Below are 12162 nucleotides of genomic sequence, written 5' to 3' on the forward strand. Positions count from 1 at the left end.
AATCGAACTCTCTGAATCCTTGTAGAAATAAATTCATTGAACGTTAGTATCATCATCATCGTCATCTTTATTCTATTTTTTTAAAACACCCCTCTGGTCCGCGGCACAGCTATTAATAGGAGGGTCTCTGGGTGCCCACTTCACAGTGGTGACATCATCCGCAAGTGGAGATTAGAACTCGCAACTCCTTCTAAACGTACTTTCCATCTTCTGCATGGACTTTAGCGACTTGATTTCTACTTCGGCAATGTCAACAACTGTGTGTGCGTACGAAGAATGCTTGAAGGTGGCACAAGCAGTTATTAGGTTCAGGGGGGGGCAATTTATTTTTATTATTATGATTTAATGTTTTCCAACTTGGATTTTTTTTCCTCCCGTATGAACAAAACCAGCATTTAGAAACAGCATTTCATATTTACGGTCCTTGCATTGTCTTTGTGAGATATAAAAATCGGTTTTGTGATAAAAGTATGATAAACAGAAATCAGGGAGGGTGCAATTATTTCTTCACTGTACATTTATTCAGACAACTTTATTTGTCCCACGATGTCGTCTCGAAGGGGCCAAACTTTGTAAGTTAGCACTGAGGCTACTTCCTTGTTCAACGAGGATGACAACGTCTATTTTAAGCCATGTTTTGAATGTCTGCGTTTTGCGGCTAACCGCATTCCGTCCTCCTCTTTATTATTATTCTGCCTCGTCGGCACGACTGCTAACACTTTTTGAACAGTAAATCTGAATTAAGGCCGGCTTCCTTTTTTTCTCTCAAAATGTGCTCGAGCAGATCTTGCCCTCCCTCAGTTTCGCGACACCGTATTTCATAGAACCTCCGCAGAATTAAGACCTCACGCGCTGACAAAGAGTGTAAGAAAGAGCGAGAAGCCGAGACACGCTAAAGCCAGATAAGCCAGTGTAAATTCGAGCCGGCGCGGGTGTGACGCGCTCGGGCCGAGAGCTTTTGTGGCATCCCTTTCTTTTGCTATTTGTTCAGCTAATCAGCTGCCGGACGCACACACGTGCACTGATTGGTCATTTGGAGCGTCGGGACTCCATTTTCGCTCATCAGCTTCTTCCCAACTGTTGTTTTTCAACATTCGGGGCAGATCATGTCATTTTTAGCTGATCGTTGATAGTGTTAAGTTATTAACATTGTTTTTCAGTTTCAATTTATATTTTAGCCGTTTTGGATTTAGTTATAGCAGTATGGCTCAATGAATAGAATTGTATTCTTATCTGTCTCACTCTCAGAAGAAGGGCAACGGGTTTCTTCCATTTGCTATCTTGAAGGGAGTGTAGTCTGGTACCGGTCGGAAGAGGGGAGGCACAGGCTGATTATTATTGTTTTTCTCTAATCTGATTTATACCTATGGGAACTTGCTGATGGGAACAGAAGGGGGGATTTTCTTGTATTCACTGAGTTGTAAACAAATGTACTGTGGGCTGATGGGAGGAGACTTTTCGTATTCACCCACTTTTCAATAAATAATGATGTGCCGGAGTGGAGGACACACAATCTGAACAGAACACGATTTGAGTGTCGTCAGTTTTTGTCATCAGAAGCTTTTGATACCTTTGCAAAGGGACTTCTTCACCAGAATCTCACCATTCAGTTAATTGAACACGCAAAGAGTAGAATATAAATATTGTCTACTCTAACAATAGCTCCTCCCGCTAGCCGCTCTTGTTAGCCGCTCCGGCTAATTCCTGCTCGCTCGGCCCTTCAGCGTCGCTCGCCGGGCTTCACAGCGACGGCTCGGAATTGGTGGTAGGCAGTGGTGTTGCGGTCCCTGGAGAAGTGGGTCCTACTCTCAATTTTCACCAGTTTTTTTTTCTTTCTTTTAGTACTGTAGTCCAGAAAAACGTCCTCTTTTAGAATCGGTTAAAAATCTGTCATTTGTACTCAATAATAAAATGATCATGACATAAGAAGAGCTTGCTAACACAAGCAGCCTGAAATAATATAAAATGAATTTATCATGAGGCAAACATAAAGTATATGTTATAAAACAAATTACAATGAACAAAAACAACTTCACTACTGTATTGTTTTGTGCTGAATCTTAAACGATTGGTCCCCATTCTTGTGTTTTCATTGACCTGTACATAAAAAAATCAAGTACCAGCCTATAGCTCGTATAAAAATTAATTAGAGCATCTTGTAGTTAGCAAATCAGATCGCCTGAGCACAATTTCTGGGTCGGCATTGTGGTTTGGGGGAGCATTTGAAGGATTGTTTGTCATGACCCATCCTACTCTGCCTCCGATTGGCTCATCAGTTCTATGCCAAAAGTTAGCCAATCTAATCAGCGTAGTTTTGCAGCAATTAGCATTAGAATATAGCTAAATTTGATCACCATTCACAAATCTGTTTAGAACTGTGGGTAAATTATAAAAAAAATTTCAACGTGGCCCTGGTTGATCTCTTTTACTCTGCTGCCACCTGCTGGCCGTTTTTGTAATTACTCCCATTTCTTCACCCATTCACTGCAGTTCAGAGGCTGCATCAAAGTCTTCTGTATGTTCTAGCATAAAAAAAAAACATTCGGGAGACTTAAAACATTTAGAAAATAACGTATTTATATGTTTTTGGGAGCAAATGAGTTAAATGCTTAAAGGTCACAAAGTGACAAAAGAATCCTGTAGTGCAAAGATATTGTCGTATGGAACAGCCATAACTTATTTTTGTTGAGTCTTATTTAAAGATATTATTTCAGGGCCGATACCGATTATTAGTAGTCAAGGACGCTTATAACCGATATTTGGAGCCAATATAAATTTTCACTAAAAAGGAAAATATTGGCATCAACATTTAAAAAAATACAAACTGCAGCTCTTATATTTGGTGAATTTTTAAGTATGTAATTATTGAGCAACTTTAAGGATTCGGAAAATATTAGAGTTAAAAAAAAATCTTAGTCAATAGACATATTTATTTTAAAATTCTAACAAAAAGTTCAGGGATCTCCCAAGGGCAGTAGCATGTCTTCAAAAGTCAGTATTAAAATTGTATTTATTGGTATCTTAGTTATCATTTCTAACAAAAATGGTAGTAATAATAGGAATACATTTTATTTGTAACGCTAACTTTACATTTATGAGATAAATCTCAAACAATAAAAGCAATAAAAGCACACAGTCAAAAACGTCAATTAAAATTTTTTTCCCAGGGTCATCAGCATCTCTTTTAACGTTAACTGAAATTTAAAAAACATTTCTTCCTGAAGTTGAAACATTTTTAATTGATATATTATCAGCCGTATGATTCTTCAAAAAGGCCGATGCCGATATTCGTCAAAATGTTGAATATCGGCCGATAATCGGTCGACCCCCAGTCCTATTGCTTCTAACTTTTTGCAAGATGATTTGTAGCTCAATGAGAAAGAATAAACAAAAAATCTCGTGTAAATAGTCAACAAAATAATCCCGAAATTGCATCACCATTGCATGTGGATATTTTGAGATTGACATCGTCCCACTTTTAGAGGACATGTTGAAAGCTACAAGGTCAAACACAATAAGTTGCAGGACGCTCGCTAATCATCCTCCAGTCTTTTTCATGAGAAATGATGTGTCCGGCTTTGGACTTCCCGAGTTCTGGAAGCAACTCGCCCTAACTGACCTCTTTGCCGTCATTCCGCAGAATGTAGAATTGTATCGAAGCATACGCTCGCCCCACCGCAACATTCCCTACGAAGTTACAATCTGAAGAAATCGTTTGCCAGCCGAGTCAAAGCTTGCTTTCTTTGCAAAGATAATCATCCTCAATTTTGGATCTCATTACAGTCGAGCGTGCGCGTTCCAATCAATACGGCGGCGGCGGCGGCGGGCAAGCGTACAAGGAGGCGTTTTAGGCACGTCAAGAAGTCGATGCGCAGCTGATGGAGATGTTGCTTACCAACAAAAACGACGACCGTTCCCAAAACGGAAGGCTCTTGGGAGAGCTGTTGAGACGCCCCCCCCCCCCCCCCCCCCTCTTGACGAAGCTATTTCAGAATCAAAGTGCTCGTTGTTCATCTATTATTCAATCTGTTGCACTCCACTGTTTCTCTCTCTCTGCGTCCACATCCACTATTTCGCCTCAGCCCACTTGGCGGAGCTGTGTTTATTTTGGGAGTCGTTGCTGTAGGCCTGCCATGTTGTTCCTTTCTCTATTGTTTGTCATTTGTTCTTTAGTTAGCTCCTCCAAGGCTACGTTGACGTGAGCTTCTCGGTGGCCATGGCAGCCTTGTTTGCCGTGGAATTTCGGCCATTTTCCCCCCTCTCAGAACAAAAAAAAAAGAAGAAGAACGAACCTCTATACTTATTAACTCATTGACTCCCAGCTATTTTCACTGAAGCAACCCCCTTCGCTCCCGGCTGTTTTACTGGAGTTTGACTGATTTGGAAAGGCCAACAGAATATTGTGTTCTATTGTTATAAAAACATGGCACCTACCAAAAGAAAGATTAGTCTCTTCCTTCATCAGGGAAAAAAAAGAAGTATATTTCTATCTGTATCCATTTTGCAGCAATTAGAATTAGCATATAGCTAGGTTTCATCATTATTCACAAATCTGTGGGTAAATGAGCTTTTTTTCTGATTGATCTATTTTGCTCTGCTGCCACCTGCTGGCTGTTTTTGTAATAACTACAATTTCCTCAACTGTTCTCTGCAATTGACAGGTTGCATCAAAGCCTTCTGTATGATCGAGCATTAAGAAAACATAAAACGTATTAATACGTCTTTGGGACAGTTAAAACATAAAAAAATGCTTTTGGGAGCAAATTAATTAATACTGGGAAATATTCTTTCTGATTTTTGGAAATACTAATATGTTTCATATGTCTGTTTATTAACTCATTCGCTGCCATTGACGACTATACACGTCAAAAATTCATTTAAACTATTTCTATTAGTTAATTTTTTTTTCCACTTTTGTTAACAAGAGTAGAAAAACCTAAAAAACGAATTATTGTACATTTAGAACAGATATCAAATTTGTGATTAGATGTGAGTTAACTAGTGAAGGCATACAATTAATTACAATTAAAAATCGCCTGACGCCCCAAATTTTTAATAATGTTTTCTTTTTCTTTTTTTATTCATTCATTGCCATTGACGGCTATAGACGGCAAAAATTCATTTGAACTATTTCTATTAGTTTACATTTTTTTTCCACTTTTGTTAATAAGAGTATGAAAACCTAGATTTTTTTTTAATGTACATTTAGAACAGATATAGAATTTGTGATTAATCGTGACTTAATTAGTGAAGTCATGCAATTAATTACAATTAAAAATCGCCTGTCACCCCTAATTTTTAATAATCTTTTTTTTTTTTTATGAATTAATGGCAGTGAATGAGTTAATATTTATTTACTATTATATTTTTATTGTATAAGCATTGTGAGCAGATGTATCAAATATGACAAATCAAAAGTCATATATTTATATTTGTTTGTTCAAGAGGACCAATCGTCTCTCATATATTTTTCGTGGTTCAGGCTTTATAGGTTTAAATGTTTGATCAAATTAGTTTTCTGTCTGCAACTAAGTCACTAATCCATCATTTGCGCCAAAACATGTAAAAGATCTCAGTGCATGGTGTGCTCACACGCACGTCAATCACCAGACCCGAACCCAATAGAGCATGCATTAATTTGACCTTCCGAAGGGGAAACTGAAGAAGGGAAATCCCCCGGAAACAAACAAGAACTGAAGTAATAAAGGCCTGGACACGCATTTCAAATGTCGAATGCAACAATGTGGTGTCAATTGAAGAACGTCCGTTCCAATACTTTTGGAGAGGAACGGCACGTCCTCAGCCACAATGTGATGTTTTGCTGCTCGGCGAATGTCAAGACAAGCGGCTGATGACCCAGAGTTAACGTTGTGCGGCCTTTTCACGACGCTCCAATCGGATGCATTTAACAACCTCTCGTTATCGTTTCTCTCGGAGGAAATGATTTTCCCATCCTCGGCGCTGGGCTGACGAGGCCTCGAAGAATTCCCCCGCCGCCGTTTCCGTTCCCCTTCGCCGTCTTTGTAACGCAACCGCGTCCCTCGGGTTCTTATTTGTCTAAGTGCTTTTCCACGACCCCGCTGCCCCCCCCCCCCCCGAGGCCTTTTTCTCCCGCTCCTCAGACACGCCTCCTTCAAAGCACGCCTTTTGATTTCAACCAGGCATTTTGGACTAATTGATTATGCCTCCATGTTTTTTTTTCTTGGCAGAATGACACCTGGTCGGAGCTGTACTCCTTTGCCGTCTTCAAGGCAATGAGCCACATGCTGTGCATCGGATACGGCCGGCAAGCGCCGGAGAGTTTGTCCGACATCTGGCTCACCATGCTGAGTATGATTGTGGGAGCCACTTGCTACGCCGTCTTTATTGGCCACGCGACAGCCCTCATCCAATCCTTGGACTCCTCCAGGCGGCAATATCAAGAGAAGGTAGGGCAGAAAAAAAAGGAGGCAATTGTTTCTGAAATCCAAACCACGAAGACATGAACTCATTCGCTGCCATTGACGGCGAAAGACGTCAAAAATTCATTTTGAAATATTTCTATTAAAAATGTATTGTACATTTAGAACAGATATAAAATGTGATTAGTCATGAGTTAACTATTTAAGTCATGCGATTAATCACAATTAAAAAATATTTTCTTTTTTGTTTAATTACGTAATTATTTAAACTCAAGATTAAGCACACATTTTATATCTGTTCTAAATGTACAATAAAAAAAATGTTCCCTAGGTTTTCATACTCTTGTTAACAAAAGTGGGGGAAAAATGTGAACCTAATGGAAATTGTTTAAATTAATTTTTGACGACTATAGCCGTCAATGGCAGTGAATGAGTTAAATTAATTGCATAACTAAAAATTAAAATTAAATATATTTTACAAATATTTATTTTATTCATTCAAAATGTAATTGATGTACATACTGTAGTATTTGTGTGTTGGATGTGTGCCTTCAAGGGGTGTGGCCTAGTGAGTGGTGTCAAGAGTTTAGTGTGAGCGTGAGTTGTGGCTAACAGCAGCTTTTTGCCAGTGTTCACATTTTGTTTGTGTGTTTAACTGTCTTCCTTTGAATATTGGCTGAAAGTGCATCGACGGCCACGGCTAAATGTACAATAAAAAAATTTAGGTTTTCATACTCTTGTTAGCAAAAGTAGAAAACATTTTAAACTAATAGAAATAGTTCAAATGAATTTTTGACGTCTATAGCCGTCAATGGCAGTGAATGAGTTAAAATGGTTTCACTGTGTGGTAAATAGTCTGAATGAGCGCGTTCCCTCACTTTATTGGCCAACTATAAAAAGCCAATCGATGCCGCGCGCATGCACTCCCCAGACACAACATGAGCGGTTTGCTTTTTGGCCTTGCAGTTTTCAGGTCCTGGGTTCAAATCTTAGCTCCAGACTTATTGTGTGGGGGTTCATGATCTCCCCGTGCCGGTGTGAGTTCTCAGCTGACTCTAAATTGTCCATCGGTGCGAACGTGAGTGTAAATGGTTGTTTAGTTTTATGTGACTTATGATTGGCTGATGAGCAGCAAGTGAAGTGTTCATTTAATTATGTTTTTTTTTATTACTGTGGTTTGCCGCGATGCATCTCGGTGAGTGGTGTTTCTAATATTTTGGTTATCCGAACCCACGAGCTGTGGGTGGCTGCGGATTTTCAGCACACTGGGTTACTTTTACTCAACGTTGGGTTCATTATTTTGACCCAGCAGATTGGGTTAAGGATTTGATTTGGGCGGGCTGAAGAGCTGAAGCTGCTCGCCATTTTGGAGCTGTGAAGTAAATTTAACGGAAGATTTTTGCTGAATGGCTCCACGAGAGTACATTAAAAATCAATGCAGCCCAGTCATCTTTGGAGTCATTGATTACAAATGATTAGCCATATTATTAGCAGCGTTACATACATGCTGTCAATATTGAATATTTTTGTAATCGATTAATCTACCGATTATTCAATCGATTAATCGACTGATCGGCTTCATTTTCATTTTGCAATAAAGTGTATTACAAAAGCACCCCCCCCAAGTATTGTTTAAAAACCAGTGATTGGTGTTTATTTCGTACTTCATATTCGTTTAGTGATTACAAAAAAAGCAGGATTGATGTTGTACTATGTTAACAGTTTGTTCATTGTTTTCCAAAGTAAAAACAGAAGATAATCAGTCTTCTTTCATCAAGGATGACAGAAATCTGTGAAAAATTCTTGTTGAATATGCTAAAATCAGAAGATTTGGACAATTTAAAATTAAAAAAATGGCTCCAAACCATTACTCGATTATTAATATAATTGTCGATTAATTTGATAATCGATTGCTTGTCGATTAATCAAATAATTTTGACAGCAAGTGTTACAACTTACGAGCCAGCGATTGTTCAATATTTTTGCTTAGCTACTGTTTGACTTATGAACGCGCTTCGGACACGGCATCACGCGAATCAAGGGAAAAACGAAAATACCTTCGCAGGTGGCGAGCAATGGCCGTCGATGCACTTTCAGCCAATATTCAAAGGAAGACAGTTAAACACACAAACAAAATGAGAACACTGGCAAAAAGCTGCTGTTAGCCACAACTCACGCTCACACTAAACTCTGACACCACTCACTAGGCCACACCCCTTGAAGGCACACATCCAACACACAAATACTACAGTATGTACATCAATTACATTTTATAAAACCAGTTTACGTATTGATTTTTATAAAATAAAATAAATATTTATAAAATGTATTTAATGAAAATTTTTAGTTATGCAATTAATTATTTAACTCATTCACTGCCATTGACGGCTATAAACGTCAAAAATTAATTTGAACTATTTCTATTAGGTTCACATTTTTTTTCTCCCACTTTTGTTAACAAGAGTATGAAAACCTAGAAAAAAAGTATTGTACATTAAGAACAGATATAAAATTTGTGATTAATCTTGAGTTTAAATAATAAAGTAAAATAAAAATAAAATATTGTTTAATTGTATTTAATCGCATGACTTCAATAGTTAACTCATGATTAATCACATTTTATATCTGTTCTAAATGTACAATACATTTTTTTCTAAGTTTTCATACTCTTGTTAACAAAAGTGGAAAAAATTGTTAAAGTAATAGAAATAGTTCAAATGAATTTTTGACGTCTATAGCCGTCAATGGCAGTGAATGAGTTAAATTATTTAAATATTTATTAAATAAGAACTCTCAACAAGGGGACATATTAATGCCATTCCAGTTCATTTCAAGGTAAAATAAAATGAAGGTAGCCCTGTATCACGATCAGAGTGTGTTTTTGTTGTGAACGGTGATGGGGAGATCAGAGCTGCAGCGGTGGCCTGTGCAGGAAACAGAGCAGCTTCTCTGTTTCTAAGCAGAGTCTCTCCAAGTGGGGAGTGGGGGGCGAGTGCTGCTTGCTGCCAGCAGCCAATCAGAGGCCACGGGTGTGTTCAGCCAGGTAGAGGCTGCACATCGCCAGGGGCGGGGCCTATGTGGTCATGCTAATGTGATGATGTGGAAGGGAGACAGAGGGGCGAAGGGCGAGGGGCGGGGGCGAGGGGCGAGGGGCGGGGGCGAGGGGCGGGGGAGAGTGTGTGATATGATGTCCCCCTTGGGCAGCGCTAGAATTGATGAGGCAGCAGACCTGTGTGTCCTGCCAATGTCATCTTGAAGGCCACATAGGTAAACATGGCCGCCTCCCTGGCTATGTTCAAAATCGGTCACTCCGTGCCGACTCCCCGAATCGATTTTTAAACAAAAGAATGTTATATTAATGGAACAGTAAGCCTTAATATTTGATTTTAGTGCTGTTCAAACATGAAACAGACTACAACCTGAATTTTCAGATAAATAAAGACATTTTCATACCAATCTTACAGTTTACATGTAAAAGTTTACTGATTCGTATTTTCTAAATTTGAGTTTAAAAAAAATCGCAATAATCAATTTATAGATTTGTATCGGGATTAATCGAATCGAATCGTGACCTATGAATTGTGATACGAATCGAATCGCCAGGTACTAGGCAATTCACACCCCTAATATATATATATATCATTTTTTCTTTTGGTGAAAAAAAATCTCCCCTTTGATATTTACTAGTGTGGTTCTGATACCATTTTTTTGGCCCCCGATACCCAGCTTTGCAGTATCGGCCGATGCCAATACCATACCGATACCTAAGTTTTTTCGTTTTTTTTTCTCAACATGAAAAAGCTGTCCTGCCATCAGAGCATTCAAGGGCCACCAATAGGATATCTTAGCTCGGCATGCAGTGAACATGTCACACATTAGCGTGAGAATTAATGGTATCGGCATGTTACTTGTTACCGATACCACTGTTTTAATGCAGTATCGTGGCCTCCGCCGATACCGGTATCGGTATCGGAACAACACCAATATATACTGTTGAGAATATATTTAACAAAGACTATGAAAATATCCCTTTATAGTGATTACAGATTTTACTCCACCGTTCACTCAAAAGACAAATCGTTTTTTCAACACGTTATTGAACGTGATCATTGTCAGCTGGCCCGAGTAAATAAACAAATACACATGACATTGTTTTAAGATGAGCGTAATTTCTAATATAGCCCTACTATCTCCACTCACGATATATTAAAGGTATTGCATTTTTGCATCGCCACTGCCAAAAATCGAACAATCCACCAGAACTGCAATGCATCATGGGATACGTGGCAACCTATCGAGCATCCTTGTTCAACTATTTTTCAAGATGCATTGCGGGAGACATCGAGGGCGCCATTATGGGGACGCCAAAATATTGCACGACATCGTGAATAGGAAGTGATTTCCAACCGCTCCTGTTTTTATTTCCGTGAACGTCTCCTCATCCCGTCCCTCTTTTCATCGCTTTCTCATCCACTCTGCTTCGCTTAAAGAGCCGCAACTGATCTTTGTCTTTATTTGCCCTCTCGCTCTCTCTTCCTCTTTACTGACGGTGTCCTTGAGAGATGCAGTGCTGTACTGCTAGCTGGAAGCAGCATGGAGGAAGGTGGGGGGAGGGGGGGGGGGGCGGGGTGTTAACCTGTGGGAAATGGAGAGGCCTTGTTGTCACAAGGAATCCTCGTGCACTGCAAAATGGTAAATAGCGCCTGGGCTATTTTACATTGTTGACATTGCTTTTGTCAGCGTTTTATTTCTGGCTAGCGTGTTGTTAGCGGTGACGTCATCTTCAGTGTGTACTGTATTCTGGATGAGTGCGAGTCGAGACAAAGCACGTGAACGCCGCACTGCTTTTTTTTAGCGGGTGTGTTAAATGTTTGTAGCTTTTGAAAGGGCAGGCCGCCATATTTCGTGGCGACGTCAATTTAGTAGCACCCTGCGGTTTCAGCGTCGAATAAAAGTTAAAGGTCCCATTGTATGAAAATGCACTTGAGTGGGGTTTTCTCTCACCAAAACGCATCCCCGGCATGTCTGCCGTCCAACCGGGTATGAAAAAAAGTCCGTCCGTGACTTCTTTAGCTTTCCCCTCCTTTCTAAAATGTGTGCTTCAAACGGGGCAGATTCAACTTCCGTGACTTAGTGACGTCATAAAGACACGGAAGTGCACTCGACCCCGCCCCCCTCGGGTTCGCATTGCCACGCCCACTGAAATTCCAGAAGCTGGCTGCGCCTTTCTTTTTCTCTCCCTGTTCGCAAATGCTCCGCGGAGAGGGAAAAGTGGTCGCTTCCTTCGTCCCAAGTCGTTGAGAAGACGGTGGATTCGTTTGATTTTCGAAGGACGTGTACCGACATCATTTCTCAAAGGACTGTTCTGTTAGTGGAAGCCCGTTCAGAGCTGGATTAGCAAGACGTTTAAACATAACGGATCGGTCCCAACAGTGTGACACGACTGCAAACGGGAAAGATGGAAGTTTAATTATTTTTATTTTATTTAGCCTGACGTGACTTTGCGATGCTAACCGGCCGCTAAGCGGTCTCGACGAGACGGCTTGCACGTTGCGAGCGCGCAGTGGCCTAAATGTGCACATTTGTGTTATTCATAATTGCTTGTAAATGTCTACAAGCATTCACGGCGAATCGGAGACATTCACGGCAAAATAACATTCACGGCAAAATAACGTTCGCTTACGGCAAACTGACCATTGCCTAAACAATCACAAGCTAACGCTACAACATCGTCTCTGTAGTAACTTTATGCTACTTTTTC

General features: G+C 39.9%; 1 protein-coding gene across 1 annotated transcript in view; it reads left to right on the plus strand.

The window, feature by feature from the left end:
• Window positions 1–12162, plus strand: part of LOC147180286 (potassium/sodium hyperpolarization-activated cyclic nucleotide-gated channel 2) — a 50008-nt gene that overhangs the window by 19084 nt on the left and 18762 nt on the right. The window contains exon 4 of the mRNA XM_086077269.1: window positions 6210–6428. Coding sequence (XP_085933395.1) covers window positions 6210–6428 — 219 coding nt within the window. The remainder of the gene's footprint in view (window positions 1–6209; window positions 6429–12162) is intronic.

The sequence above is a fragment of the Leptonotus elevatus genome, chromosome 1, assembly GCF_054856555.1.
Source record: "Leptonotus elevatus isolate MCC_2025b chromosome 1, RoL_Lele_1.0, whole genome shotgun sequence".
Taxonomy (NCBI): Eukaryota; Metazoa; Chordata; class Actinopteri; order Syngnathiformes; family Syngnathidae; genus Leptonotus; species Leptonotus elevatus.